Source organism: Drosophila teissieri, chromosome 3L, assembly GCF_016746235.2.
Source record: "Drosophila teissieri strain GT53w chromosome 3L, Prin_Dtei_1.1, whole genome shotgun sequence".
NCBI lineage: Eukaryota > Metazoa > Arthropoda > Insecta > Diptera > Drosophilidae > Drosophila > Drosophila teissieri.
This window is the reverse complement of record NC_053031.1, coordinates 2,657,303-2,685,270: the sequence shown is the minus strand read 5'-3', so window position 1 is coordinate 2,685,270 and position 27,968 is coordinate 2,657,303. Positions and strand designations below refer to the sequence as shown.

The following is a 27,968-nucleotide window of genomic DNA, read 5'->3' as shown; positions in this document are numbered from 1 at the left end:
CAGACCCGATATAGCCATGCTGCAGAATCGTGGTGCCCTGCCGGCGGTTCCGCCCTCCTCGATTCCGCCGCCCATGGCATCATTTACGGGCCCCAATCTGGAGGATTTGGAGGCGCCGCGACGGCAAACATCAATGGACGGCGAGGCCATACGGATCGTAATTCACGACGTGGACTCGGGGCCGATTTGTGCATCTAAGCGGCGCATCATTCTGCGCCGGGATCCCACGGACAAGGCGCACCGCAGTGAGTACAGAGCTTAGAGACGCAGACACGAGGCACCGAAGCCCGGGGCTTAGCTTAATGTGCTCCTCAAATTGCGTGGGAGTGTGTGGCAGTGCACTGGAAACAAATCAGTGGATATAACCAATGATTTCCACAGATACAGATACGGATAAAGATACAAATTGTGTAGCATTTCTTTTCATATAAGCTATAAGGTAAGGTTGAGCATGGAAAGGGAAGGAACTGAGTTCGCTTTGCTTGTCCACTCCATCCGGATTCGGTGGATGTTCTGGCCATGGAACCGCACCGGAAATGGGCAAGTAAACAGGACTCATTACAACGTTTGGTTATGCTAATTCGCCGGAGCAGCGCCGAAGTCGGTTGTGGGTATCTCCGGGTGAGTCCGTGTGGCTACCTTAATTCCCCCAGCAAAGTGCAGGAGCTGTGGGCCGGCCAGGATAATGTGGTTTGGTCCCAGTGGGCCTTAATGAAACCCAAAGCGGAAGCAGACTGGTAGCAGATTAAGCAACTGAGCGGATTTCATCGACGTAAAGGCACCGAGAGCTCCGGATTCCGGATTGCGAGTTACGAGCTTTGTGTTCCCAGTTGCAGCAGCAAGGACACCCAACACACACACACACATACACATTCAAAGGACATTTAGCTGTGCGGCATTGTTGGCCAATGTCATTTGGCTGAGTGTGTGTGTGTGTAGCTGGGGCCCGGGTTTTTATTCCCTCGCTTTGTTTCCCACTTACTCTCGATGTATTTTAATTATATGCATTTTTGTTGCATACCTCAAGGGGCCAGTCAGCCAGGATAGCAGGCCAAATGAATTTTTAATTATCGACAGCGGACTTGGAGCATAAAAATCAATACGCAGAGGTACGTGAGCAGGGGCATTAGGATTCAACGCCAATTTAAATGGGGCCCCCCTTCCAATTGAATGGGAAATAGGAATGGGAATGGGAATGGAAAACTTTACGCCTGCTGGCCATAAATAATAATACCCCCGAATGTTTGGCATGTGCATATGCATGCATGGCCGCTTCTCTTTTGGCCAGTTCGTGAACACATGCGGCAAAAAGTGGCCAACATCCTGGCCAGAAGGCAGAGGGCCAGAAGTGAGAAACGAGAAAGGCGCAATTCTCTCATCGACCCAGAACTGCAGTCTCGTCAAGGGCAAAGCCAATTTTCAGATTTCAAGCTGGTAACTAGAACACAAGGGGTTACTTTTCCATAATTAATACTCACAGAAATTCCCATAAACGACTCTCATGATATCGGAACTCAACTATGAAAAAACTACTTAAAATAGCTCTCGAAGCCACTCATAATTCGCTCGGAGTTCGTGGCATTTGGAAGGATCTGGTGGAGAGCTCTTAACGAGCGCCTATAATACCAATAAAAATAGCTGGCCACCTTGCAGGTTTTCATACCGTTTTTCCCATCGGTTGGCCAACTGTGCGACGTGCGCTTGCTAATATAAAATTTCAATTTGCATATCATAAAAAAATGTCAATACCCAACAAATACGCACAAGTACCTGCAGTGGAATGGAATGTATTCCATACTACAAGCGATATCGTGAGTTAAGCCCGCTCTCAGGGGCCTTGTCTATATATCCATATATATAGCTATAGCTACATATATATACGAGTATACGAGTATAGCCATGGCAGTAGTGGCTGCTTAGCTCGGCATATTTGATATGCAGCGAAGCAAGTGGAATTTTAATGTGCTAAACCATTTCCTTGGTTGCTGCTGCTGCTGCTGCTGCTTCTGGCCTTTGTTGTACAATACACCTGCTCATGCTCATGCTCATCCTCGTCCTTATCCACATCCTTGTGCCTGACAGGAGCTGCGTCTCCTTAGCCACAGCGCACACACATACACGCATGGCTTGTGGTTGTGGCAGCTGAGCTGGAATTTCGCCTTGATGTATTGACGGCGCTGAATGCCTTGTAATTTAAGCGCTGCGCCCCAAAACATGCTACACTTTTTGCGCTCACATTCGCAGGTGCACGCAGGTGAGCGTAATTAGTCGCTGCACTCGCATGGCTAATTAGGCATCCGATGGCGATGTGTAATTCAATTGTAACCAGGCAGCTCTTCAATTATGCATAGCTCCAAATGTTCCGATAGCAACTGTTAATCGCGATGAGGCTTCTGGCCAGGTGAGAACAGGGGCCAGGTGTAGCGGCAAATGGCGCCTTAACACGCCTAATGAAATTTTATACAGTCTCATGAGACACACACACAGTCACATTTATTGGGGCGACGCACGAACCTCCGGTTTTGGCATTGCGTGCTCACTTTCCCCAGCTACAGGTGGCCAAGTGCCACGCCCCCTTTGGCCCACGTCGTACAATCGCTTGGCTGCCCTTCATAGTTCTCCGCCTCACAAGTCACTCAAAACGAGCCATATTCCTCTTTGGTACACAAGGAAGAACCCTAATGCATCGTATGTGAATATCATACAGAAATATGAAGGAGCATATGGAAGAAACTCGATTTTAGAAATCGAATGAGATCAGCTAACTATCTAACTTTCAATCAAAGGGTGCTGGCATTTTCTGGCTGCACATCGTCTTAAAATGGCTTATTAGTTTAACCTACTGAAATCCTGATTGCCAGGACACACGAGTAGTATCCGTATCCTTGCTCGTCGCCTGCTCTGCTAGTTTAATTAAGAGACAATTTTTATAGCAGCTGATAGAAGCCACTAAATCGCTTACGCTCATGACTCCATGACTTGTTTTCCCGGGCAGGAAAAGGATGCACAGCTCCAGCAAGGGATTCGATGGACTCGGAGGACTCGAGGGACTCGAAGGATGCAGGCAGGTGGGCATCGATTAAGTCGTTCGATGTGTGTCAGCTAAAAGTTTGCTCACTTAATGCCATTACGGGGATGTGGAGCATGTGTCTGCCAGGCAGAAAGGATGCAAGGACATGGCACAAATTAAAAAGTTGCCAAAGAAACGCAAGGGACGAACTTTAAAGGCACAGCTTAGGGATAGTTTTCCAATTAAAGTGGCTTAGGCCAGTTAAAGGGTACTGGTTCTCGAAGTGAATCCCGTCTGCCTAAATAATGACCTACATACAAATGTTGATTCAATTTGCCAGCATGTTTACGGCCCTTTGCCAACAAAAGAAACGGATACCCAAAATGGGAATATGCCCCTGGAACTCCGACCCGCTGGCCATAAAGAAACACACCTTTGTGTGGCTGTGCCGGGCGGCTTATTAAATCCCAATGATGGCCACATAAAAAATCGTTGGCCATCCGGCAAACAAATTGTATCATAAAAGTCCGGCCCGCCCAGGAATGGCAAATAAGCACGGAAAAGGCCAACGGACAGCGGACAACGGACAGTGGGCAGCGGGACAATGAGACAAAAGGACATGGAATACGGCCAAAACAAGGAGCTTACCTCCACTCATGATTTTTACGGCCAAAACGAATCGAAAATTTCACTCAGCTTCATGTTAAGTGCGGGCTTTAAGGCAAATGGCAGCACTCAGAGAGAAACTAAGTCAAATACACTTAAATCCACACTTGATTATATTTGCCAAATAAACATTGCACTAACATAGAGACGAAATAGTCATGTTAGCTGTTGTTTTATTAAATTGTAGATAGGATCTCTTTGAAGTATTCACCGAAAACTTACATTTACAAAAGCTTACATTTTTTTAAGTGCATCAATCGCGATTTGCGAAAACCGTGGCGTCATCGAATAATTCGGGCCTTTTCCCCGCTGTCAGCAAAAGGATTTGCGTTTTATTTATATCGTTTTTATTGCAGTCTTAGGGCGAGGGTCGGCAAAAAAGTTTTGATTAAAAGACACTCAACAAACAGCGGGCTGTAAGAAAATGTCGCCTTATCCTAATTGGGTATCAATGCGCCTGAATCAACAGCGACGGCGGATGCGCAACATTTTATTGCATACTACCCAAGTTTGCCGCCATTTCCTGCGCAAAACTTCGACCTGCCGTGCTGTCCTTCCGGCTCCCTTCTTCTTCCAACCCTTTGTCCTTCGTCCTCCCGCCAGATCCCTGGAGATCTCACCTTGGAGACACAATTTCATTGTCATCGCTGCTCCGGTGGCTGGTTAACTTTCCTGGCCATTGTCTGCAGCCCGTCGTCCTACGGCGACGGAAATCCGCTTTTCCAAGTTTTCGGTGCACAAATTGTTGAAATTAGTTTTCTGCGCCCAATGATAAGTACTTGAAACTGAACTGCAGGCCCCGAAATTGCAATTAAATTAATTAAATTGTTTGGATTCGCCAAGCGAAATCTTACAGCTTGGAAACGCTTTTCGCTGGTGAAATTATTTTGTGAAACTCACATGTGAAGTTTAAAGTATGGAATCGTAACCCTTTTCACCAGATATGTTTTAGTCGCTTTAAAATAAATTTGCTGCCAACATTAAAGCAGCTTGGTCACTTAAATTGTTATAAATGTCCGAGGGGTCAAGCTTAAGTTGGAGAATAAATTTGTGTCAAATTTGGGAGAAAGAAAAATACTGAAAAGTCCACAGAAGCGCACATTCATCTGCAGAGCCAAACTCGCTGACTTGGCAAAAAAAAAAAGAGAACTTAGCAGACAAACACAAACAGGGCGGGCGACATGGCGTATACGCAACGTGGGCTTTGCTGGGTTTTTCGGTTCGGTTTGCGACTTTTGTGGCACTGCAAAGTGCAAATGAAATCAACGCAAATTGTTGCCACATGCCCGAAATTTGTATCTGTATCTGCGAGTACGTGCCCAGTCGCAGTGCCCGATTTTTGGGCCAGTTCAAGAGCCTAACTATTGATTATTCCGTCGCCTTCTCGCGTCAGTCAGGCTCTTATTAAATCTGACACTGTCTACTCCCGCAGCACGTGGCTTTGGAATGCGCGTCGTCGGCGGAAAAACCGGAGCCGATGGCCGTCTCTTCGCCTACATTGTGTGGACCGTTCCAGGAGGAGCGGCCGAGAAGAACGGCCTGCAGCAGGGCGACAAGGTGAGTGTGGGTAGTGGGTGTTGTATGGTGGGTGGTGTTTTGGCCAGCCTGTCATGATTGGTAATGACTCAAAGGGTGGCAAAGTGCGGCCAACCGCGGTGAGCACTCGGCCAGATGGCGGTTCTAAATTAATAGCACATGATTGATGATATGCGACACGAAGCACTGGGAGTACACAGTAAATAAAAAGAGACACATCAACAAGTTACACTGCACCTTGCATTTGTATCTTTAAAACCCATAAGTAGGAAATGATGAAGTAATAAAGTTACATCTATCAATAGATACTCGAGTGGAATGGAATGTCGCTGATCGACCGAAGTTTCGAGGAGGTCTGCTCCATCATGGACCGAACTGGAGACGTTGTGGAGCTGCTGGTGGAGCATGCCACGGACTTCCGGATGTGCGATCTCTTCGATGAGAACCTGCCGCCCGGCAATGCTGGCGGTCAAAGCGGACCTCGCAGATCCGGAGACGGTCCTGTTGGACTGGGCCTCATAGCGGGTAAGTACTGCGAATGGAAAGCAGTTCAATATCCTGTACATAATGTACCCAGCAATTCAATATATATAAATATATATGTACCCTGCAAGTAAACATTCACATAATTTTCATTTGTTGCTCTCGTTTCTTGTTACTTCTTATCGCGACAAACGAATTACCGAAAAAAAAAAACAGAACCCGAAACTACCACAGACAAATCACCAGCATCGCCAACAAGACGGAAATTACCAAAAACTCCGGTATAAAACTATTTCGTTATACTCATTTGTGTAAGAGAGTCCAAGCTGCGGCAGCAGTCGAGGAAGTGAACATACTATATTATTAATTTAGAGATACTACCGCCTAATGAGAACACACCGAGCTATGCAGCAAGCAGCAAGCCAAACCCAGCTAAAACTAAAACTGAAACTGCAACTGCAACTAAAAGCATATGCATACGATATTAAGTAGCTATTAAACGCAGCTTAAGCATTGGCAGCAGTTTTTTTTCACACGATTTCAGCTTTCACAAGTGCTCACGAAATGAATTGAACTCTTCGTACTTGATTGCAGCTTCCATGCTATAATATATATAAATTTATATATATATAAATACTCGTAAACTCACCTTTTCTAGTCACTGATTCAACGATTTTCTTTGACCTTTTCGTTTTGGTACACATTCATACCCGATATTTACAGTAGCTAACCGAGTAATATACTAATTCCTGATTTCTGTGTTTCCCCTGATTTGTTTTCCATTTTTGAATTTGGATTTGAATTTTACTTTTGAATTCTAATACAGTTTATGATTACTAACCATGCGAAATGGCTAAATGTGTTCATTGCTATTCTTGTCATATAACCACCAGATGTACTTACATATATTTATTTTTCGGTGTTGGTAGAACTTAGTGATTTCGAGAAACTACAAATATATTACTAACATGCCCAACTAACGTATGTAGACGAGGTTAAATAGCCACTAAGCGATTTACTAATAGGAATGAATGGATAGTCGAGCTAGCTCAAAGCAGTTGATACCGATACAGTGCGTATCGAAATGTTTTCGTTTCCAAGTCTATTCTTCCTTGGTTCAACCTTCTTCTTGGCGGGCACTCGAATTGCCCCGAGATCACAGTAAGAACAAAGCACCAACAATAGGGTTTTAAGATATTAAAGTTTTAACGTAACGTTCGTGTCTATGATATCTCGGCCCTCCGCTGGAGATTCACTCGAGAAACGAATCAAATTTTGAGCTACTCCCCAGATCAAAAAAGAGAAAAGAGGAATACATAAACACCGCTTGTGTAGAACTTATCTTTAGGCTCTACGAATCGATACAATAATAACAAAGGAACAAGACCTACTGAGAATCACAAGAAGAGAACTTATACTAATGTAAAAGGCTCGGCTTGGGCCAGTTATAATATAGTTTATAGATAAACCGAAATCTTTATAAATGTTACTAGTGCAAATTTGTAGCGAACAGAGTTTAACAATATTTGTGTGTGTTTTAAATGTTATTGACTTTATGATATGATATATATATATATATATACTTACATATATGTAATCGTAAGCAAAATCGAAAACCAACCAAATTGGACAAAACAAAAAACAAAAGAAAACATATAGACGAAAATTAGTAGTTTGTTGTTGAAATGTTTAAATGTGTTTTTAAGCCAAAGTACCCGAGACACCTTATATCTGTGACTAAAGTCCGAGAGTTGTGCGCATTTGTAGACCCCGTACTCTCTCTCTATATGTCAGTCAGTCAGTGTTAGAGCTGTGTTTGTATATGTCAAATCGAAATTGAAACTGAAACTGAAACCAAAACCGAATCCGAAACTGAAAGTGAAGAAGAAAGTGAAATGGAAAGTGAAATAGAAAGTGAGAGCGAAACCGGAAACGGAAGCGCAGGCGAACGCTTTGGAGCCCACCTACAAACAACTCGTATTCGTAATTAAGAATCACATTAACGAAGTGCTAAACGGAGGAGAGAGATGAGTGTAGAATCATTTTCGAGACAGACTAACTGAATTTACTCGTTTACCTTATAGCAGATGCTTTGTAGCTATGTAACTCCTGTCAGATGGGTGATAACTTAACATTGATTTCGATCACGACACTTTGTATAGACTACCCCTACTTGTAATCGTAAAACTTAACTCGTAACTCGTAACTTGTAACTGTAACTCTAACCTTATATTGTAACTGTAACTAATACCTGTAACTGAATTATGTACTAAAAATTTATGAGAAACCTTTACAAAAGTCACATGGGCAGGTCACGTGCGAAAGTCCCTGAAAAGAGCTCCCTGGGAGATGGAATTGTTAATTGTGAAAAACTGATGAAACATTTTTTATTATGATGATTATCCGCACTAACCGCAGCTCGAGGTTGAGATATATTTATTTGAATCCATACTATATATGTATACATTTACAACTCAACGCTATACGATACTTGAATATATATCTATATACAACCAGTTAATAGTCACTAATGCGTATACCAGCGTACCGAAATGTGCTAGCAACCTAAATTTAACTGAAAAACGGCTAACAAAGAAATGTGAAAATAAAGTCTCTCTATTTAACTGCAAAACAAAACGAACAGCGTGCAAACAATTGCGAATCTCTTGCCTGGACTTGCTTTATATCCTTTCGCAGCAGACCCGCATCTCCGTAACTCCGCATCTCGCAAATCCGCAAATCCGCAATTCCACAGATCCGCTCAGCCATACAGCATCTACCACCATCTAGTATCCACCATCCGCCGATCCACCCAAATCAGCCAAACCCCGAAGCCATCAGTCAAATGGTAAATGAACAAAGCAACTCTATCCCAAGTACCCTGTACATTCAGCATACCCAAAGCCCAATGAATATACGTACCTCAGCCTCGCCTCTGTACAGTTTTAGCACCCAGTATGCCAGTATATCAGTATATCATTATATCCTTAGCGAACAAACAAACTATTATAATAATATAAATAGCCCTGACCAACAAGAAACCAGTGTAACATAGCTAGGTTCTATAAGATACTTTGTAAAGCCCCCTCCCCTCAGCCAATGATATGTATTGTAAAGTGCGCTTTCTCTTGTTTTTATGTAATGCTGCGTTATTTTCGCCTTGGTTCCATTTTATTTATTACGTATACGCCCTGTTTTCTCTCTCCTGGTTTCCTGCTGCCGCCACGCTGTGTCCCCTGTACACAATTTCCACCTCCACCTCTACTTCCACCTCTCTGTCAATTTATGAGCTTTTGTTTGGCTTTCGCTTAGCAAATGTTTACCTTTACTTTCGTCTCGATTCTACCGCTTCGTTTCGTTTGGTTTGGATCTGTCTGTTCAGTTTGGCTTTGCATAATACCCGACCACTCTTTAATTATGCCGCTCTCCCGCAAAATACTATATATATCTGTGAACCATATAGTGCCGTAATTGTTCGTCTTCCGAAGAGAAGCCCTGTACCATAGATATTAATACATTAATACACACACACACTTTCCGTAACGAATCCTTTCAGTTTGCATTTGCTATCCATCGAAACAAAAGCTTATTGTGCGCGCTAATGTACCACCTGATGTTCGTGTTTAGATAGAGACGATCAACCCAGGTTTTTGCTACCAAAAATACCAATGTGTCACCAGGGTCACCAGGATACAGAGAATAGTTAACTGAGACACAACAACATACAAGATTTTCAGTTCGATTCGTTTGGTTTGCCTGATTTGCGATTCCATTTGAGTTGGTTTCCTCCTAGATTCCTTGAGTACATCACTTTGATTTGTTTGCATTTTGCCTAATTTGCATAAACCTACGCCTAAGTTTGACTAGCATTTAGTGGCTCTTGAATCTTAAACTTAAACCGATTAGCATTTCTCCTACAACAACTTCGATTAAACAACTAAAATCACTTACGAATATACTATTTACTATATAGATAACAACATGTGCTGATTGTATACAAACTCAATTTTCATTTCCTGTACAACCAAATGTAACCCCAGCTGGCACGAGTTATGGCTATAAACAAAAGTAAACTACCAATAAAAACAGTAACCAAACAAGAATCAAGACCTCGAAAAGCGAGGCGAACAACAACCAAAAGAAACCGAAACAATCTAAATATATGTACAAAATTAAAACCGAGAGTAATACGACTGTCATTATTCAAATTGATGGCAGATTGATTGACCCTAGAGCTGTGCTGCTTCCACGCGACTGATTGATTGATTGATCTGTTGAATGTAATCAGTTAACCCACAATATGCATACGACTCCTAAAAGTATAATCAATTCGATTTGAATTTAAAGCAATAAAACTTGTCTTTGCTCTCCCCCTGCTCCCCTGTAAATATCCCACCAACGTAGCATATGGCATCTGTAATAAGTGTTTAATTCTTCTGTATATATCTATATGTATGTATATGTATATATGTTTTTTGTGGCGCACCTAGCTGTCAATGTCTATGTGTTTCCATTTACTGGCATGCCTCTGTTTATTATTCATACGCAACTTTTGCCGCAAACTTTTGTGTCACTTTGAGTTATCTTCCAGAGAAAAAAGGGGGAATTGCGGTTGCCAAAAACTTTGCAGCCCACTGAAGTGCCCCCAAAACACCAACGGGCAGGTGTCAAGTGGGCGTGTGGCTTTCCCATTGCGGGGGGAAATCATCTCCCAAGTGACTTTTTGTCTTGGCGGACTTGTCAGCAACAGGTGCCGACGTCCTTTAATTGACAGCTGGGAGGCATGAAATGCTGCGAATGCTGGAAATGTCGAAAATTAGAAAACTTTTAACAACGATTCAGCCCTGGCTTCCCTTTTTTGCGCCCTCGTCATTATTATTATCGACTACGGCGATGGGCCTACAAAGTTTTCAAGTGCTTAGGCTTTTATCGCCGGCGCCTGCCTGATGCCAGATAAACTCCAATAATCCAGCCAGTACATGTGCCTGCTTACCTGTAGATAAAAATAAACATGCCCCCCACTCCCCACCTCCCACTTATAAGTCAGTCGCAACACGAATTCGATTTCCACAGATGAAAAGTGCGCGGCATAATGTAATATTTTTCCTTTTCGCTCGTAAAAAGTTGCCGAGCAACAGTCCGCAGTTTCGAAATACACATACACACATACACAGACACACACACACACATGCGTGTGCTTCTGTGTGGGCTCCATTTCCGGTCGCAACACGTTATTGCAATATGGCGGCTTCCGCTGCAGATCCGCCATGGAGAAAGTCAATTCGGACGTGTGGTTGTTGCTGCTGCGCATGTACACGCCATGAATATGTTATGAAGCCACCAACTTACCAACTACTAGGACACGGCAAAAAATAACAAGACCCAAGGGGAATTTACAGCAGCCTATTGGAATGGCTTAAACTAGCTGCGAACAATGTACACCTCACATACGTAGTAGGCTTAACTTTTGGAAAACATGCCTGCAGTCTCGAGTATCAAGTTCAGTTTTTAACTGACTCTATATCTGTATAACAAACTTACATTTCCAAATTAGGGTGCTAGATTAGTTGGTAAGCTATTGAATCAATGGAATTGAACAGAATGGACGTTTTTCTGGGTGCACACATACCAGTAGCAGCAGTTCGAGCAACAACTGCAGCCTTCATGCGCAACTGCACCGCAATGACTTCCGTTTTGGGGCATAGAAAACGCTAGACAGAAGGCCCCGAGCAGATTGCATTTGCGGTCCGCTTTGTTTATCTGTGCATGGGCATGTGTGTGCTTTGCCTTTTGTAAATAGAGAACACATGCACATCGCTGTGTTCGCTGTGTGCGAACATCATAATTTGCATTATGTTTGCCTTTCAGTTTCGTAGTTCGCATTTCGCATCTCGTATTTGTGTTTGCCCCCAGGGGGATGCGTTGCAATTTAACTGGCATGCTGCACAAACCACCCACCACCCACCACCAGCCACCACCCACCTGCCACCGCCCCTTCGTTCTCACTCGTTTAATTAGTTTTATTTACGTTTTGATTGCTTTAATTTGTTGTTCAGTTATGTACACACACATACACACACACACTCGCATCGAGAATAAAACAAAAATAAAAGCGAAACAAACACGCAAGTTTTCAGAGAACAAGAAAACCAGCCGAACAACTGTAAATAGGCAGACAAACAAAATGCTTTTGTTTAGGCTCTAGGCTAATGAATCTACTAGACTATGCCACATCTCTATATATACACATATATTCCTAGCGATTGTTAAGAGTTGAATAGCGACAGGCATTCGCAGGAGGAGCCTTTGTGAACCTTTGTGAACTAACGAGCTTTTTGGTCGCCACAGGAGCAAATTGCCCGCGAGAAGCTGGTCACCGGAAGGGTCCAGATCCAGGTTTGGTACCATGCCGAGCGCAGCGAGTTGGTCGTCTCCCTGATGGCCGGCGATGACCTGGCACTGCGGGATGAGGCCTACGGACACGGCAATCTGCCCGAGGCGTACGCCAAGGTCCGCATTCTGCCCAAATGGTGAGTGAAGGCGTAATGGTCCCTGCTCGGGCGCCATTGTTGCCATTGAGAACAACTTAATAGCTCTTGGAATAAGTAAAGCATACAGAAATCACTAGGGTTTCAAACTCATTAAAAAAACTCTTTAAAAGTATGCAGCCCTGGAGATTTCTCTGACAGCCTCTCAAACTTCTATTAACAGTCTCCCACATTTTATTCCCACCTTCAGCGGCGATGGCTGCGTGCAACAAACGGAGGTCAGCCGACCCACCCAGAACCCGATTTGGAATGCTACACTGACCTTCGGTCATGTGAAGGCCGACACCTTGATGGATCGCTACATAGACATCCAGCTGTGGGACCTGGTGCCCCACACCGAGTCCATTTTCCTGGGCGAGTGCAGCATCGAGCTGCAGCAGGCCTTCCTCGACGACCAGGCCATCTGGTGCCGCTTGGAGGACACCAAAGGGCTGCGTGGCATCAGCATCAGCAAGTCGCCGAGTGTCTCGCCACGTGGCTCCATTGCAGCCGGAGCAGGTGCACCCAGTGGCGATGTGACGCGGTTGCTGCGTCGCGACTACAATATGCAGCGGTCCAACTCCGATGACGTAGACTCCATCGGAGATGGAACTTCACTGCTGCATCCGGATCACGCGTGGATAGCTGGCTCGCGACGCGGTTCATCCCAGTCGGAAACCATGGAGGTGGAGGTCTACCAGCTGGGCAAGGACTTCTCGCGCTCATTGCCGGGTTCGCGTCGATCGAGCTTCCAGGATGCCGAAAAGAATCGGCTGGAGGAGGACGCCATGGCCACGCCGCCCACCTCATATCTGGTGGGCCGGCGCCGTTCGTCCGTGGCTCGGCGCGATCCGGATGAGATCTTGAAATCCTTGAAGGCTGTCCGCGGTGAGCTGGGGCGCACCATGAGTCTGGGCACCGAGCAGCACAAGCGCATGGGATCGAGACGTGAGTAGGGGGAACCACACTCAAAACAATTGGGTTGACATACGTTTAAGCCCAAGAGCGCCAAGCGAATAGCACAATTAAGCGAATGATTCAAGTCTTCTTTTATAGAAACTCATTTTGTTGAACAAAATCCCCACAGTTGCTCAAAAGAGGTCCCTGCTCGGTTGCCATCTTGAAATAAAACTTGTAATCACAATCAATTAGTTATGCTATGAGTTAAAAGCTCTTGAGAAATGTCGTGTGTCACCGAAAATGGGGAGGGTTCTGAATTGCCAAAGGAAATCTTTACAATTAGTATGATTTTCCCTACCACAAAACCGAGATCTGAGCCACTGAGCAAGAAAACTCTTGCTACCTTTCACCACTTCTATCTGCTATATTCCTGTGTCTCTTTGCATTTCCTTTAATACCCACTAAACCTCAACTGTGCCTTGCTGCTACATGCTATGTGGACACCCACTATACCTCACATTGCATCTAACACGAATAAATCTGCCACTGTCTATCTATCTAATAACTTCTTCCATGTCTTTCCCCATATTAGCCACAATATCGGTGTCGCATTATCAAAGCTTTGACACACCCTACACAAACTGGACAAAACACTAAACGAAACGAAAGCCCAGCAAAGCCACACAAAACTTAATTAAATCCAATCCAATGCAAAATCAAATAAACTATGCATAAAGCACTAACTAAAGCCACTTATTTAAAGCCCTCAGCACCTGTCAGTTACTCGTAATTCTTTTGCTTAATCTAATCTAATGAAAAGGGCTCACTCTCGAGTGACCCAACAACCACCACCACCACACTGCACCACCAGAGCAACCACAAATGGTAGAAAACAGAATACCAACAAATTTGAAAAACCAAAAAAACAAAAATAAAAAACCTTAAACCCTTTTGTAAACTATACAAGAAACTAGAAATAACTGCAAATTGAGCTTAGCAGCAAGTATTTAACAGACATAAAATGCATAGAAAGCAAGAACTACAGTATGTACCACACTAGAAACACCACCAAAAACATCACTCACCACCACCGGTAAGAATGCAAAATGAACTTGAGTTGAGATTGAGTTGCGTTTGGCATTTTGGTTTCTTCTCTTTTCAACCTTAATTAGCGCCGTAAACCTGGAGTTCTCGATTCCAGCTAGCTGCATGCAAGCCACCTAATTAACGCCCACTTTCACACACAATTACTTAGTCTACTATATGTATACATACGTACTATATGTGCTCGCATGCATGTTTTCCGAGCGGCGAAAAGCCGAAATCTCATTACACACTCATCCAGGCTCACGTACTGCTTGATAATCCACTGGAGGACTGGAGGACTGGAGGACACGCGGGTCACATGCAAACTTCTCGTCTGCGGCTGTGGCTTATTTAAGCTTATTGATGCTATTTTCGCAGCCCCCAAAAAGAAAGTTGCGCAAAAAACACAGGACAAAAGCCAGTAACTCGCAGTAAATTCGTGTTTAAAATGCAAAGCTCGGAGGCGGGAAACCCCCCTTATTACCTGTTGGCTTCGCAACAGTTCGCCGCACTCGTAAACCCTTCAACGCCCCAGCGAAATAGCTGAGCCTTGAAATTAACTTTTCAAAAGCAAATGCGAAATATGAAAACTCACAGCGACAGAACGCAGACAACTGAACTTGGCCGAAACTCGCATTTCCCAGAGCCACAAACAAGCCGTTAAATATGAAAATAAGCAGCGTCGCTGTCTGGGAAAAGTCCTCTATATACACACACACGCATATTTATATATATGTATATTACATATGTGCCATATAATACAAGCCGTATTCCAAATTGACGGCTCCATTCTCGCTGGGGATCCTTGCTGCCAAGATGTCCCCATTGTAGTGCCAGTTCAACAAAAAGCTGCCCGTCTTTGCCAATATGTTTTTTTGCCTTTCGCTTCCCGTTTTCCTTTCCATTCCTTTCGATTCCTTTCGATTCCTTTCGACTCGATTCGATTTTCTTGCTCGACAGCTATTATTAAGCCGCTTAGCGATTGCCTCGTCTTCCGTTTCCGCTTTGCCTTTTACGCACACACTCATATCCGCTGGGCTCCGACACACCAACAGGGAAAAATCCACTCAAGACCATAGTAGAAACGCAGCTGTCGCCAAGTTTATTTGACGTTTATTTCATTTTCGGCTGGTGTACAAAAATATTTGAACTTTCGCCATAATCCTTTTTCCGTTCACATCAAATTTGTACTGCGTGCTGTGCGCCCAATTGATTGAATGATTGATTGCCCGATTGACAGGATCGATAGGGAAGAACCCACTGGTGAAAATCCACATCATATAGCAAAACGTACGAATTCTGACTTTGAAAAAGAAGCTCGTGTATAAATTTATTTACCAATATACTAATTTGAAAAGCTCGAGTGTTGAAAGTTGGTTGGTAGCCAGTATACAAGCATGCCACAGACTAGTGAAATAAAATTATTAATCATATCAATATGGATATGGGTAAAGTTATAGCTTACCTATGAGCACTACAATAAAGGTATTGAAGGTTACGTAGCAGCTGTGCGACAAGGTGTATCCCACATACACACTGGCTATCAAAACCCCGGACCGACCTACCATAGTGATTAGGGCAAAGGCCTTGCCCCTGGAAATCAACATAGAAACTTTTATCGGAATATTCGTTGGAATAGATGGACTCTTACCTTAGATGAGTGGGTATAAAATCAATGAGCAAGGATCCGGCCAACCTCACGCTGCAAATGAGCGGATCGATTATGGCAAAGAAACTGATCAGTATCAGGGTGGGATGCTCCATGAAGTTGAGGGCCACGCATCCGAGAATGGAAACGCAAACAAAGGCTATGATTACCGCCCGACGACTCAGCCAAATCAAGAACACACTGGTGACAATGAAGAGGCAGAGCACAACGCATCCGTGAATCAAGGGATCCTTCATTTGCGCATAGGTCAGGTGGCACTGCGAGAAAAAGGGGAGTAGAAAGTTTTCGGACTGCAATGGAATAGCCAATCGTACGTTTTTATCGCCACTCGGATGTGCACTAATTCCGTCCATGTGCTCACATATTGGATTCCTGTCACCAAACGTAGCCGTAAGAACCCTGATGCGCATCATCCAGATGGGCAGAGCAAAACCTCTTCAAAGCGAAAAGGAACAGTTAAAAAAAGGATAACAAATTCAAGTTTGGACTTACAGGCCCGTAAGGGTAAAAAATATGAAGAAGAAAAACCACATGACCTTGCCATATTTTACCAAGAGCACTTTGGTGTCGTGACACAGTTCGCGCCCCTCGTTTCTGGCAACAAGGATTAGAAATGAGTTAGGACCCCAAACTATGACAGCACTGCATCCTTACGGTGGACGCAGGCGCGCCTGGGTGAGCGACTCCACTCCCAGACTCTTCAGGGTAACATCCTTGCCCTTGTTCATGCGGCAGACCCGTTCCATGACTTTCATGGCCTTCTCCTGGTTGTCCATCGACAGATAGTACTTGGGACTCTCGGGCAGGAATGTGAGAAGGACTATTCCGATGATTCCGGGCAGCTGGTTGCACAGCAGCAGGATGCGCCAGCCACTGGGCTTCATTTCCAGCGACAGCAGAGCACCGGCCAGAGCTGGAGGAAGGGGAAATCTGCTCATCTGATTCTGATAGCGAATTGATTCTTACACGGCACGTAGATCATGCTTATTCCGAGGGCATAGCCCATGATGGTCAGCACCCTGGGTCGCAAGGAGACCTTTGTGAATTCACTCAAGTAGGTCGACAGGCTGACGACAGACGCCACAATACTAAGGATGAAGATCAAGCGATGTAGGATGGGAGCACTTGGCTATACTCACAAGAAGCCACAGACTGTGCGCACGGCCAGGAAGCTCCAAAACTCCGGCATGCTAGCCGAGATCAGGGAAAACATAATCGACACGATTGACGCCATCCAGATGACCCTGCGTCTGCCGTACAGATCCGCCAGCTCGCCCCATATAAAACAAGATATCATCTGGGCCGCGAAATTGGCAGCCAATATCCAGGCCAACCGCCTGTCGTGTATATCCATTTCACAACTCGCCCCTGCTATCACCACTCCAAATCCCAGCTGCTCGTTGGTCAGCCAAATCTGCATCATAAAGCAGCAGCATAAAATTATGAACTGCATCTTGCCGAACCCTATCAGAACAAAATGATCAGCTCACAGGCTCATCACACGGAGCACGGCACTTACCCAGCTTGGTAAAGACCTCATCTATGTCACTCATCTTTGCACTGGCTATTGGTATTTCATTTCGTACAAAAGGCTTACAACCGGGTAATTTGTAATGTATATATAACGATTTGCAACGAATGAAACATAAATACAGATTGCTAGACTATGTGGCTTATGGTAAAATCTTTATTTAAAAACATTTCCTTAGTGCAACACGTAAAAATTTAGACAAGCATACCACATTAAACCACGTCCTTGGGTTGAAAGACTGCCAGAACGACACAAACTGCGGAAAGTGAAGGTCTTAGGAAATGGAATATTCGGCTCGGAGGACCAAAGCGTCACTTACTTGCCAGACAGATATTGAAAATGTTGAAGGTTACATCGCAAGTGATCCTAATGAAGAGCCCAATCATGGTGCTGCCCAGCACGCCACCAAATCGCGCCAGGGATCGGACCATACACAGTGCCTTGCCGCGCAAATTGACGGGCAGACAGTCGACCAGCACCGAGGTGGCCAGCGGGATCAGGACGCCGGGCAAGACCATCATGAGCACGAAGAAGATTAGCACCATGGTCGGCTGCTTCAGGATGTTTAGCGACAGGCCCATAATAAAGGCAATCAGGATGTGCAGAGCAATCACATACTTCCGGGGCATGCACTGCACCAGCAGCGAGGCCAGTATGAAACAACCAATGTAGGTTAGGCCGTAGTAGACGGGATCGATCAGGTTGGTCATCTCGTCGTTGCACTGCGATGCCTCCGTACCCGTGCCGTTGATCACCTCGTCTTCACGATGCATCAATGTTGGGTTATTATTGACGAGGTCGCATAGTCGGTTCGAGCCTGAGTTGTCCATGTTGCGGATGACCGGAAACCAGATGCCCAATCCAATGGAACTGCGAATTCGTTAATAATTCCCCTTAAATCGTTAAGGTAAAGTGGATTTCACTTACGTGAAGAATATCCCAAAAATAAGCATGAGACAGATGAAAAACTTGAAGACTTCGGGTTTGGTAAAGAGCAGTTTATACTCGTACCCCACATTCTTCCAGAAGCTTCCCTGATCGACCGCACCCGAGTTATCCACACTCAAAGTTATGTCAATGTCCTCCCACTTCTTTCTGTTCATCCGGCATATCCACTGCAGGGCCTGGAGCGCCTTGTCCGGCCGATTCACGGACATGAGAAAGTGCGGAGTCTCCGGCACCAGACAGATGCCGACCAGGGCCAACCAGCCGGGAATCATGAAGAACATCATCAGGAATCGCCAGGCCCGTATGTCGAAGCTACTGCTGAGATCCACATGAAAGTTGTAGGGCAGTATAGCCATGGCCACCAGTGGACAGTAGATCAGAGCTAATCCTTGCGATTGGCTGCAAATGGCCACAGTTATGGGTCGCCACTTGACCGCGTGGAACTCCGCCAGGAATCCCACCTGCAAGGATGCCACCGCCGAGAGGCTGTAGAAGTCATTGGGAGATGCTTAGACTTTTTACTCCATTTCGATGCCCGTGTCACATACAAGGTTCCCACTATTACCCGTGCCACAGCCAGCGAATAGAGCTCCGGCATGAAAGCGGAGAGCATCGAGCAGCACAGGGCTCCTACGAGTGCCAACCGGATAACGAACTTGCGGCCGTACCGGTCCGCCAGGAAGCCAATGAACAATCCGGAGGCCACCATCCCGCCCAGCAGGGAGTTGGCCAACAGGGTCTTCTCGTTGGGCGAGGTATCGAACTCGCAGGAGGTCAGCACCACGAGATAGCCAGCACTCATGGACTCCGTTACGGAGTACATGTACACGAAGAAGCTCACCACGAAAATGATCACCTGACCACCCCCATAACCTGGTGAAGACCAATGGTTGTCCATTTCAATATATATATATTTTTTTTTAAATATTGTATTACCCATGGTTAACAGGGCAGTGTCCACATCCACGGCCGGCATCTTTAAAATGCAGTAAACTATCTCTGCGAATAAAACGAGAAATTTCTAAAATATGCAATTAAAAACGACAAAATTTTCAAATCGTAAATGATTTAGATGTTGTTTAGCTGCATGCTTTGTTCAGTGTAGCATTTCCTTTTTCTTAACTTAGTCCTAGTCCTGCAATACCTTCCATTCCAATCTGCCAACAGCCAGTGATGGGAAACTCTGATTGGAAATCGAAATGCTCAACGAGATCCTAACTAAATTTATATTTTAGAGGAAATTCCATTATATGTAGCATCTATTAAATTAAATTCGGTTTTTTAAATCATACATTGCCGGTGTTCTTTGCTGACTAAAATAAGCGTTTTAAAATTTTATAATATAATATATTAGACAGATTACTTTTAGCTGCATGAGGCCCTTTATCAGGTCTTGAGTAACATGTGTTCGTGATCTTAGCTGGTAGTTTGCCTTAGCCTCTTAGTAGATAGTCGTTTTCCCATCACTGTCGGTATTACTTGATACATTGAGTTGAGTTGAAAAACAGATGCAAGATTACGTAGGGGAATAATCTAACTTGAGATTTCCACCGGAACAGGTGCCAGTCGCGTTGGATTGCCGAGCGGACCGAGTAGCCGCAAGAGTTCCGTCTTGGACTTGTCGCAGCAGCATCAGCAGCAGTTGCAGCAGCTGCAGCAGTTGCAGTTGCAGCAGCAGCAATACCTGCAGCAGCAGCTGCCCATGGGAGTGGGCAATGCCGACACCAGTCCGCCGTCCGAGGACGAGGATAAGCGGTACAGGCCGCGCTGGAAGGGATCGGGCAGCCAGTTGCCGCCGCAGAGTCCCAAGCAGGTGCTCTCCCGGCTCAAGCAGGCCGCATCCGCGTCGAATGTGGCCCAGGACACGCAGCGACAGGGCCAACTGCTGGCCACCAATCCGCTGCAGCAGCGCAAGAGCAGCGTGTTCCAGCTGGACGAGTCGCAGGCGTCGCCTCCACCGACCACCACCACCCACTTGCAGCGAAAGGGCAGCGTGTACGTGGCCAAGGTCACCGAGACGCCGCCCCTCGGCACGCCTACCCGCAAGGGCAGCGTCTATCAGAGGAGCGGCGTGGGCTTGGGAGTGCATAGCCCCGGAGCAGATAGTCCGCAGCGGAAGCAGTCCGTGTGCAAGACCCTCAGCGGCAGCTATGTCAACATATGCCCCCTCACGGGTGGCGAGTCCAGCTATGGCCTGAAGCTCGGCCCCTCGCAGATCCATCCCAAGGGTTACCGCCTGACCACCGCGAGGTACGGCGAGCTCAAGATGGGATTCCTGAAGATCAAGGGCAACGTGGAAGTGGAGGTAGTTACAGACCTAAGAGTTAGAAAATAAAATGAAAGATACCTGGTTTTATCTCCTCGTTTTCAGCTTATCTGCGCCCGTAACATTGTCAACGAGGACTGCGAGACTCCGCCGGATACGTACGTGAAGTGCTACATCAAGGACGGGGACCGCCTGCGCCACAAGAAGAAGACGCGCGTGGTGCGCCACGCGGCGGAGCCCCTCTACCGCCAGACCATTAAGTACCAGGTGAGCAAATGGCCCATTGTTGTAATGCACCTGCCAGTTGCCAGCTGCCAGGTGACGATGATGATGCTGACGAGCAGCCAGCCACTCCGCCATCCTGATACTGACCACGGCCACGGCCACGTCCGGATGTTATTACCTGCCGCCTGCATTGTAATGCGATTAATGGCCACTGGCCGCGCGGCATCGACGAGCCCAATTTCCGCGCCCAGCAGATGGCCGACAGGTGGCCCAGCCTTAACCCTCTGCAAGCCCACGTCCGCGTTTTGCTATAAACACCTGTTAAGAGGAATGAGAGCCCTTCATGGGGTGTCATGAAAAGCTTTTAATAAAAATAAATAGCATTTTATATCCGTTAGAACAAATGGAGAAGGAGCGTTTCTGATCCTATGTATATATATATATAATCTTGACCAGGATCACTAGCCGAGTCAATTTGGCCACGTTCGTCTGTCCGTTAGTCCCAATTTCTATCGATTTGACAGAAAAATGTTGGCATTTTCACCAGCTGAGTAAAAAGTATCTGATAGTCTCTTGTTTAAGAGTTAAAATGTATTTTATCCAACAACATAACTGGAGTTCAGTGGGCAAGCAGAGGGTTAAGGCACTGCGGGTGGGCCATATTTTTATTGGAAGCCATGTAATTAGCCAAACGTGTAACCCGTAACGATAACGAATCTCCCTGCAACCGCAGAGCTCGGACGTCTTTGGCCGCAACATCGTCATCATGGTGTGGCAGCGGTGCGTGGGCTTCGAGCACAACCAGGGACTGGGCGGCACGGAGGTGAACCTGGACAAGCTGAGCATCGGCCAGCCGATCAACGGATGGTACCCGCTGTTCCCGATGCACAGCTACGGAGGCTCCGACTCGGACAACTCTCCCTGACCGAACAACCCGGTTGTCGCAGTCCACATGCAGTGCCGGAATCGACTGGAGTCGGACGTAATCGGAGTGCCACTGCAAGCTCAATTTGTTAGCGCCTAAGTTATGGACACCATATACGCATAGAATGTTACCCAAGATATCCCTATCCCCTAATCCCCTGTATGTATTAGTCATAGTTAAATGAGCTTAGCATTTTAGGCTGGCAGGTGCAATCGGGTCGGGTTATGTTACACTAAATACTTTATTCGTGGTGAGAGAGCTTTGTAAGTAAGGGTACACAGATAGGATGCACCAGGATGCACTGCACCAGGATGGGGAATACGAGTACCCACGTCAGACAGCACAATAATTGAGGAATCGCAGTACCAGAGGCATATTTACTCGCGTTTATATATTTTTATACCCGTTACTCGTAGAGTAAAAGGGTATACTAGATTCGTTGAAAAGTATGTAACAGGCAGAAGGAAGCGTTTCCGACCATATAAAGTATATATATTCTTGATCAGGATCAATAGACGAGTCGATCTGGCCATGTCCGTCTGTCCGTCCGTCTGTCCGTCCGTCTGTCCGTCTGTCCGTCTGTCCGTCTGTCCGTCTGTCCGTCCGTATGAACGTCGAGATCTCAGGAACTACAAAAGCTACAAAGTTGAGATTCAGCATGCAGACTCCAGAGACATAGAAGCAGCGCAAGTTTGTCGATTCATGTTGCCACGCCCACTCTAACGCCCACAAACCGCCCAAAACTGCCACGCCCACACTTTTGAAAAATGTTTCGATATTTTTTCATTTTTGTGTTAATCTCCCTAATTTCTATCGGTTTGCCAAAAAAATATTTGCCACGCCCACCCTAACGCCCACAAAACGCCAAAAGCTGCCACGCCCACACTTTTCAAAAATGTTTTAATATTTTTTCATTTTTGTATTAGTCTTGTAAAATTCTATCGATTTGCCAAAAAACTTTTTGCCACGCCCACTTTAACGCCCACAAACCGCAAAAACTGTGAGTGTTGTGTGTCCTGCACACTTTCACCATCTGAGTAACGGGTATCAGATAGTCGGGGAACTCGACTATAGCGTTCTCTCTTGTTGCTTGTTGTGTTTGCGAAAGTTTAATGTTGTTCGCATTTGTATGGAAGTGGATATGTGGATATGATGATATGTGGGTATGAAAAATGGAAACGAAACGGGCACCAAAACAATAATGTCGAAACTTTGAGGCAACGAACTGGGTGGATCATCCGCCCACAGAGAGGGATTTAAAGCTTGGTAGCTGACAAATGCATATTTATCCGACTAAGTGTTAATTAAGTGTTTCGCAGAACAAAACCCAAATGAATGTAGGCTAGCCCCAACTATCTGTACAGCTGATGACCCCGCCAAGGTTTCAACTGCTCCGCGAACTGGAGGTCCGAAAATCTGGACAACTGAGGATCTCTAGCTATGCATATCTGTGAATCTGAATCTCTGCACATCTGAATGTCTAGTAATATCGCAAAATGGTGAGAGAAGCCAACGGAATCTAGTTTAAATCGACAATCTTTATGGGTGTGTGCTTGTGTGGGTGCGAGAGAATTGAGTGCGATTAAAGCGTGATTAAGACGAATTTACTGTAGTCATTTTATGGTAGGTGGCATTGGTGGCAACACAACACAGCATGGTTGAAGATTAAAGACATACCCTTCTCCTGTTCTTCAAACTCCCGACTCTCCCGACGCTTCAGTCACTCAAACAGGACAATCTCGTGTAGTGAAAAGTGAAAAATTTACATTTTCGGAACTTGTGTATAAATCTAATATCTAATCAGCGTTCAGCCTAGCGACTTGGAGTTTCAAACTAAGGTTACAAAAACACACTAGATTTATTTATACAACGCCTACACTTCAGTCTTACTACCTAGAGTACTTTAACTGCAAACAATTTGGGGAACTTTTACGGTCCGAACACTTTTACCGTCAGTTGTTACGGTGGCTCAAATGTCCTTAAGCTCTCTTTAACCGTATAGTACGTGTATCTGTATCTGTTCAAGGGCAGCCGCGGGCCTTCCTAATTGTTAGATGTTGCTTTAAAGACCCAAAAGAGGTATACTTAGTACCAGATAATCCATTGTTGTATCTTGTAAGTACTTGGCAGCTGTCAAGGTAGTCAGGGTAAAATATATATACTCGTATATATTCCTGTGTTTCTTCGGTTGGCTAATTACTATTCACAATCTGGCTGTTGTTTGATATACCTAGTTGGGTAACGAAAACTAAAATGGTTGTGCTATCTCAAAATTAAAACTACTTATTAATGTTCTGAATTCGGCACAGTGCGCTGTTTCAACTACTCTTAGGTATTTTTCGTCTTTTCTACTTACTCTAATCTACGACTACTATTACTACTTATCGTACTTAACCGGATGTGGGTATCGAGTACTTTGAAATCTGTAAAAATAACACCATATCAGCGTGTAGCGTTGGGCTGGAATCTGGGGAGGATTGCGCTTCAAAAGTGCCGAGAGGGCTGTAGCAAGGCTTATAAGAATACAAATCCACTACTTGTTAATGAATAACTTAGCCATTACCTGCGTACACTATGTAAAACAATATACAAAAATGTGAACTATATGAATATGAACGTGCATATTATATATATACTATTATGTTTAACAAAACTGTAGAAAAACCAAAAGAGACCCACACTATATGTATATCAAATTGAGTTTCAATAAACATTAAATATTTATTTGAAGTTGTCTATTACTCTGGATGTTTCTTTTATTACAATTCTAGGTTGGATACGACTAAATATTAGACAGCAAGATTATGGTCCGCCTTTCGCAGTTGAAAGCAAATAACTTAGCACTACAGAATTGCTGCTGTTTTCAAACTCATTTACACAGAACGAAAACAGTGAATTGCATTTAATCAGCTACCTAAAATCCGTCGATTGTAATTGGTAACAAACAAGCAAAGGAATTATGCGCATCTATATTAATTAATTAATTTCTAAATTTGGCGATGGTGGAGGTGGAAGTGGAGTTCCCTGGAGGAGTGGCTCCTACAACAGCTCCCCCGTTGTTCAGCAAAGCCGTAAGTGTGGCATGCGAGGAGCTGAGCGTGGAACTGGCAGCCAGCTTGGACTTCAACGGCGTTGTTGTGCTGCCTACCACCTGACCTTGCAAGCAAGGAGTGGGTGATGCAGCCGGGAGCTCCTTCAGCGCAGTTTCATCAGACGGTGGTGTGGTTATCTGTTGTTGCTGAGCTGACACGCCTTGGAGCAGAGCATTTCTTAAATGACTGTTGTTGGTATTCCCCGACTGCTGCTGGCTGGGCAAAATATACGAGTTTGTTATAAGTCCGCGGCTCTTGATGTTCAGGTCCACGAAGAACAGCCGCATCTTGTGTATCATGGCATCGGTGACGCTGAAGGTGAGCATCATGCTAAGATCTATGTTGGTTTTGTGCCGATACAGCTCGTGTGTTTGCTGCAGCCGGCACACTTCATCGTAGATGAGAAACAAGAACCGTGAGCTGCGATTTTCGGCGGGAATAATCCCACGGGTGGCCAGCCACTCCCTGTCCTCACCATCCGGAAGGTAGCGTATTAATTCTGGATGCTTGCTGGCCAATCGTTCCTTACCGTCGGTGCCAAAACCAAACGCTAGGTTGGCCTGCACATCCAACACGAACTTGGTGGTAGTCGAGATCTGGGCGGTGTTCCAGAATATCTGCCGGCGCACAGGAGTGGGCAGAGTGCCACCCACCAATGGAGTAACCGAGGAGCGATGCTGCGGTTGCTGTTGGTTTTGCGTTGGTTCCTGTTGCTGCTGCAGAGGCTGCACTGTTTGCAACTCTGGTTGAGGAAGCAACAGAGGCTGAACCGCAGGATTTTGGGTCTGGGTTGGCAACTGGTTGGACGTAGTCGCTGTGCAGGGCATGGGTTTGTTTGGCACAAAACCCGCGGTTCCAGCAAACACTTTACTAATTGGATTGAGATCCTGTTTAGCTGAGCGTTTGAGAGCCAAGCGCTGCTGATCCGTAGCGTTAGCCACCAAACGATGCTGGCGCACAAAGTTCGTGTACTGAGCCTTGGCATTCTCCAACAAAGCGCACGAGGACATCTTCTGAAGCGTTTCCTCATTAACAGAATGCTGGCCTAGATTCTCCTTGATGTTGCCAAAAGCGGGCTTAAAGTAGTTCTGGATAAAGTGAAGAAAGCCGGATCAGAAATGGGCTGCATTACCAAAAAGGTTATTGCACCTACTTGCATATATTTTTTAATAAGCTCGTTGACCTCCGCATCAAAAGCTTGTTGTACACTGATCCTCAAGAGTTCTAGGGCTCTCATGGCGGACTCTGCACTGCCGCCACTTTCCATATTGTGGGAGCCACCGAGTCGTTGCCGAATGCGTTGTAGCATGTTCTCGGCCATATCTGGTGTGGTTACATATTTCTGTGGGTAACATAAACATTAGCTACTTGCTTGCACAGATAAATAGGCTTGTTTCTTCACCTGCGAGGACTCTGCATCGGAGGAGGTGGACTCGCCAAGCAGCGACAAGGTGATTGTGTTGCTTTCAGGTGCCACATCCTTCTCCGTCTGCTTTCTGCCACCCTCAACCGGACTGGCCACCCGTGTGTCCATCGAATGTGTGGTTTGATTGGAGCAGTCGGAGTCATCTGAGGAGGAGTTGGCCGCCTGCAGCTGCATGCCCGGGGACGAACGCTGCTGCACCTCGTTCGCTGATGTGGTGCTGCTGTTTAAGGAACCCCCCACGTCAGTGGGTATTTTCCAACTTCGCTGAATGACCATGTTTGGTTAGATATTTTTTAACAATTTTAATAAGGTCTGTTGCTGGTGGGCTGGCCGCAATCTGGGTTTTCTGATTTTCCTGGGCGCGAGCTGAGGCTATTTGTCCAGGGCCGCGTTTTCAAAACGCCTGCGCAGAAAAGCCACCCCCACACCGCTGCCCATTTGGCCTAGCAGCCATCAGCTGATGGCGGCTCCGCACAGTCCATGTCGAATTCACCCATCTCCAGACGGCGCTGTTGATCCAGTACTCGCTTTAGGCTATCGTACTCATCGCTCTCGACGTCCTCATCCGCCTCCATGGTTTGTGGAGCTTGCTCCTGTTCGTTGACTTTCTTTTTCTGCTCCTTGAGATTCTTTCTGTGCTCTGCCAGCTTTCGGTCAAACGAATCCATGTATTGCAAAACATGGCTGGGTTGGTAGTCTTCGGGGGCCTCATAGCTCTTGCTGACGGGCAATCCCAGAACATCCTGCATCATAAACGGAAACAGCCAGCATACTAAGGGAGTTTCTCGGCACACATAGCTAGCCTCTTTATGGTAAAATAGGAAGCCATCTAGCAGTGGCTTGTTCTCCGGGAAAATAGGATACTTATGCAGAGCCTGCTCCACAGCAGAGGTGTCCTCAAAGTCGAAGTGATCCAGGAGCTTAAATTTCTTTTCGTTGTGCTCGCTCATCTTGGCATAATCATTCTCCTCGAATCGGGCGCGCAGCCAGTAGAAGCGAAAGGATGCCTCGCACTCCTGCAAGTCCTGTTGGCCAAATGCTATGGCATCCAGCACATAGAAGGTGTCCGCATCCTCAACGTACACGCAATCTAGTATTGTTTGGCCCTTTTGCAGCTGCCAGTCGCCGGGCAGCGAAGATCGCCAATCCATGAACATCCAGCCGCCTTTGGAGTACGCCTTGGTGATTCCCTTGCTTGCCACCACCAGGCACCTTTTGCCGACAGGACAAGGAACCAGTAGCCACTCATTGAGATCCTCGGGCTTGTGTCGCAGCCACTCCGAAAGCTGTGGTCTGTACGGGATGCCCTTTTGGTGACCAGAACGTCTTCCGTTTTTCTTCTTTGGCGCCGTTTTCCCGGGCTTTTGCAGCGGACGTGAGTCATCCTGTTCCTGCTGCCGGCGCAGTTTCTGCTGCCTTAGAAGCTCCTTTTGCCGCAGCTTCTGCTGCTCACCCATATCCAAACCCTTCTTGTACAGCTCCTGGAAACTCGAGTCCATATTGAAGGAAGTTAAACAAAACAATGTGCCGGCTAGAATGCAGTGTGAACGTATCAAAACCGAAAAAGTATGCCGTACAGTTAAGAAAAAAACGACCAAACTCAATTGCAGCTTAAGAAAAATATGCATTTATTTAAATTCTGTTATTGCACTTTTCGCTATTTAAGACATTTGTTTTA

At 45.7% G+C, this 27,968-nt stretch overlaps 5 protein-coding genes across 8 annotated transcripts in view; 1 reads left to right on the top strand and 4 right to left on the bottom strand.

Annotated features, from left to right (window-relative positions):
• The window catches only part of LOC122617081 (regulating synaptic membrane exocytosis protein 1), a 56,276-nt gene extending 34,032 nt beyond the window's left edge, over nt 1–22,244 (top strand). The window contains exons 9-17 of one of the 2 annotated variants that reach the window (XM_043792767.1): nt 4–245; nt 5,109–5,233; nt 5,518–5,737; nt 5,912–5,976; nt 12,044–12,225; nt 12,434–13,170; nt 19,916–20,661; nt 20,728–20,889; nt 21,581–22,244. In XM_043792767.1, the coding sequence (XP_043648702.1) occupies nt 4–245; nt 5,109–5,233; nt 5,518–5,737; nt 5,912–5,976; nt 12,044–12,225; nt 12,434–13,170; nt 19,916–20,661; nt 20,728–20,889; nt 21,581–21,772 (2,671 nt within the window). In that variant the 3' untranslated portion in view covers nt 21,773–22,244. Of the gene's footprint in view, nt 1–3; nt 246–5,108; nt 5,234–5,517; nt 5,738–5,911; nt 5,977–12,043; nt 12,226–12,433; nt 13,171–13,714; nt 14,216–19,915; nt 20,662–20,727; nt 20,890–21,580 lie in introns of those variants that run through there. The other variant, XR_006325936.1, reaches the window with a different exon arrangement.
• LOC122617083 (organic cation/carnitine transporter 7) lies at nt 14,964–17,542 on the bottom strand. 3 transcript variants are annotated; one of them, XM_043792770.1, is made up of 10 exons: nt 17,397–17,542; nt 17,017–17,341; nt 16,844–16,965; nt 16,532–16,790; nt 16,370–16,471; nt 16,192–16,312; nt 15,860–16,134; nt 15,674–15,801; nt 15,547–15,615; nt 14,974–15,468 (listed from the first exon to the last, which is right to left on the bottom strand). In XM_043792770.1, exons 1-9 carry the CDS (start codon nt 17,428–17,430, stop codon nt 15,554–15,556), a joined length of 1,428 nt encoding a protein of 475 aa, XP_043648705.1. In that variant the 5' UTR covers nt 17,431–17,542; the 3' UTR covers nt 14,974–15,468; nt 15,547–15,553. The 3 variants fall into 3 exon arrangements, with proteins under 3 accessions (XP_043648706.1, XP_043648705.1, XP_043648704.1); XM_043792771.1 differs by having other exon boundaries at nt 14,964–15,615; nt 17,017–17,291; nt 17,397–17,527; XM_043792769.1 differs by having other exon boundaries at nt 14,976–15,615.
• LOC122617082 (putative transporter svop-1) lies at nt 17,534–19,443 on the bottom strand. The gene is made up of 5 exons (XM_043792768.1): nt 19,293–19,443; nt 18,905–19,229; nt 18,336–18,842; nt 17,728–18,278; nt 17,534–17,664 (listed from the first exon to the last, which is right to left on the bottom strand). The coding sequence occupies exons 1-5, from the start codon at nt 19,330–19,332 to the stop codon at nt 17,621–17,623; spliced, it is 1,467 nt and encodes a 488-aa protein (XP_043648703.1). The 5' UTR covers nt 19,333–19,443; the 3' UTR covers nt 17,534–17,620.
• A 2,268-nt stretch (nt 22,245–24,512) lies between the features above and the next one.
• On the bottom strand, nt 24,513–26,707 carry LOC122616611. Its single transcript, XM_043792134.1, has 3 exons — nt 26,267–26,707; nt 26,018–26,206; nt 24,513–25,952 (listed from the first exon to the last, which is right to left on the bottom strand). The coding sequence occupies exons 1-3, from the start codon at nt 26,564–26,566 to the stop codon at nt 24,753–24,755; spliced, it is 1,689 nt and encodes a 562-aa protein (XP_043648069.1). The 5' UTR covers nt 26,567–26,707; the 3' UTR covers nt 24,513–24,752.
• LOC122616612 (snurportin-1) lies at nt 26,574–27,794 on the bottom strand. Its single transcript, XM_043792135.1, has one exon. The coding sequence runs from the start codon at nt 27,787–27,789 to the stop codon at nt 26,734–26,736; it is 1,056 nt and encodes a 351-aa protein (XP_043648070.1). The 5' UTR covers nt 27,790–27,794; the 3' UTR covers nt 26,574–26,733.
• Nucleotides 27,795–27,968: the final 174 nt, after the last annotated feature.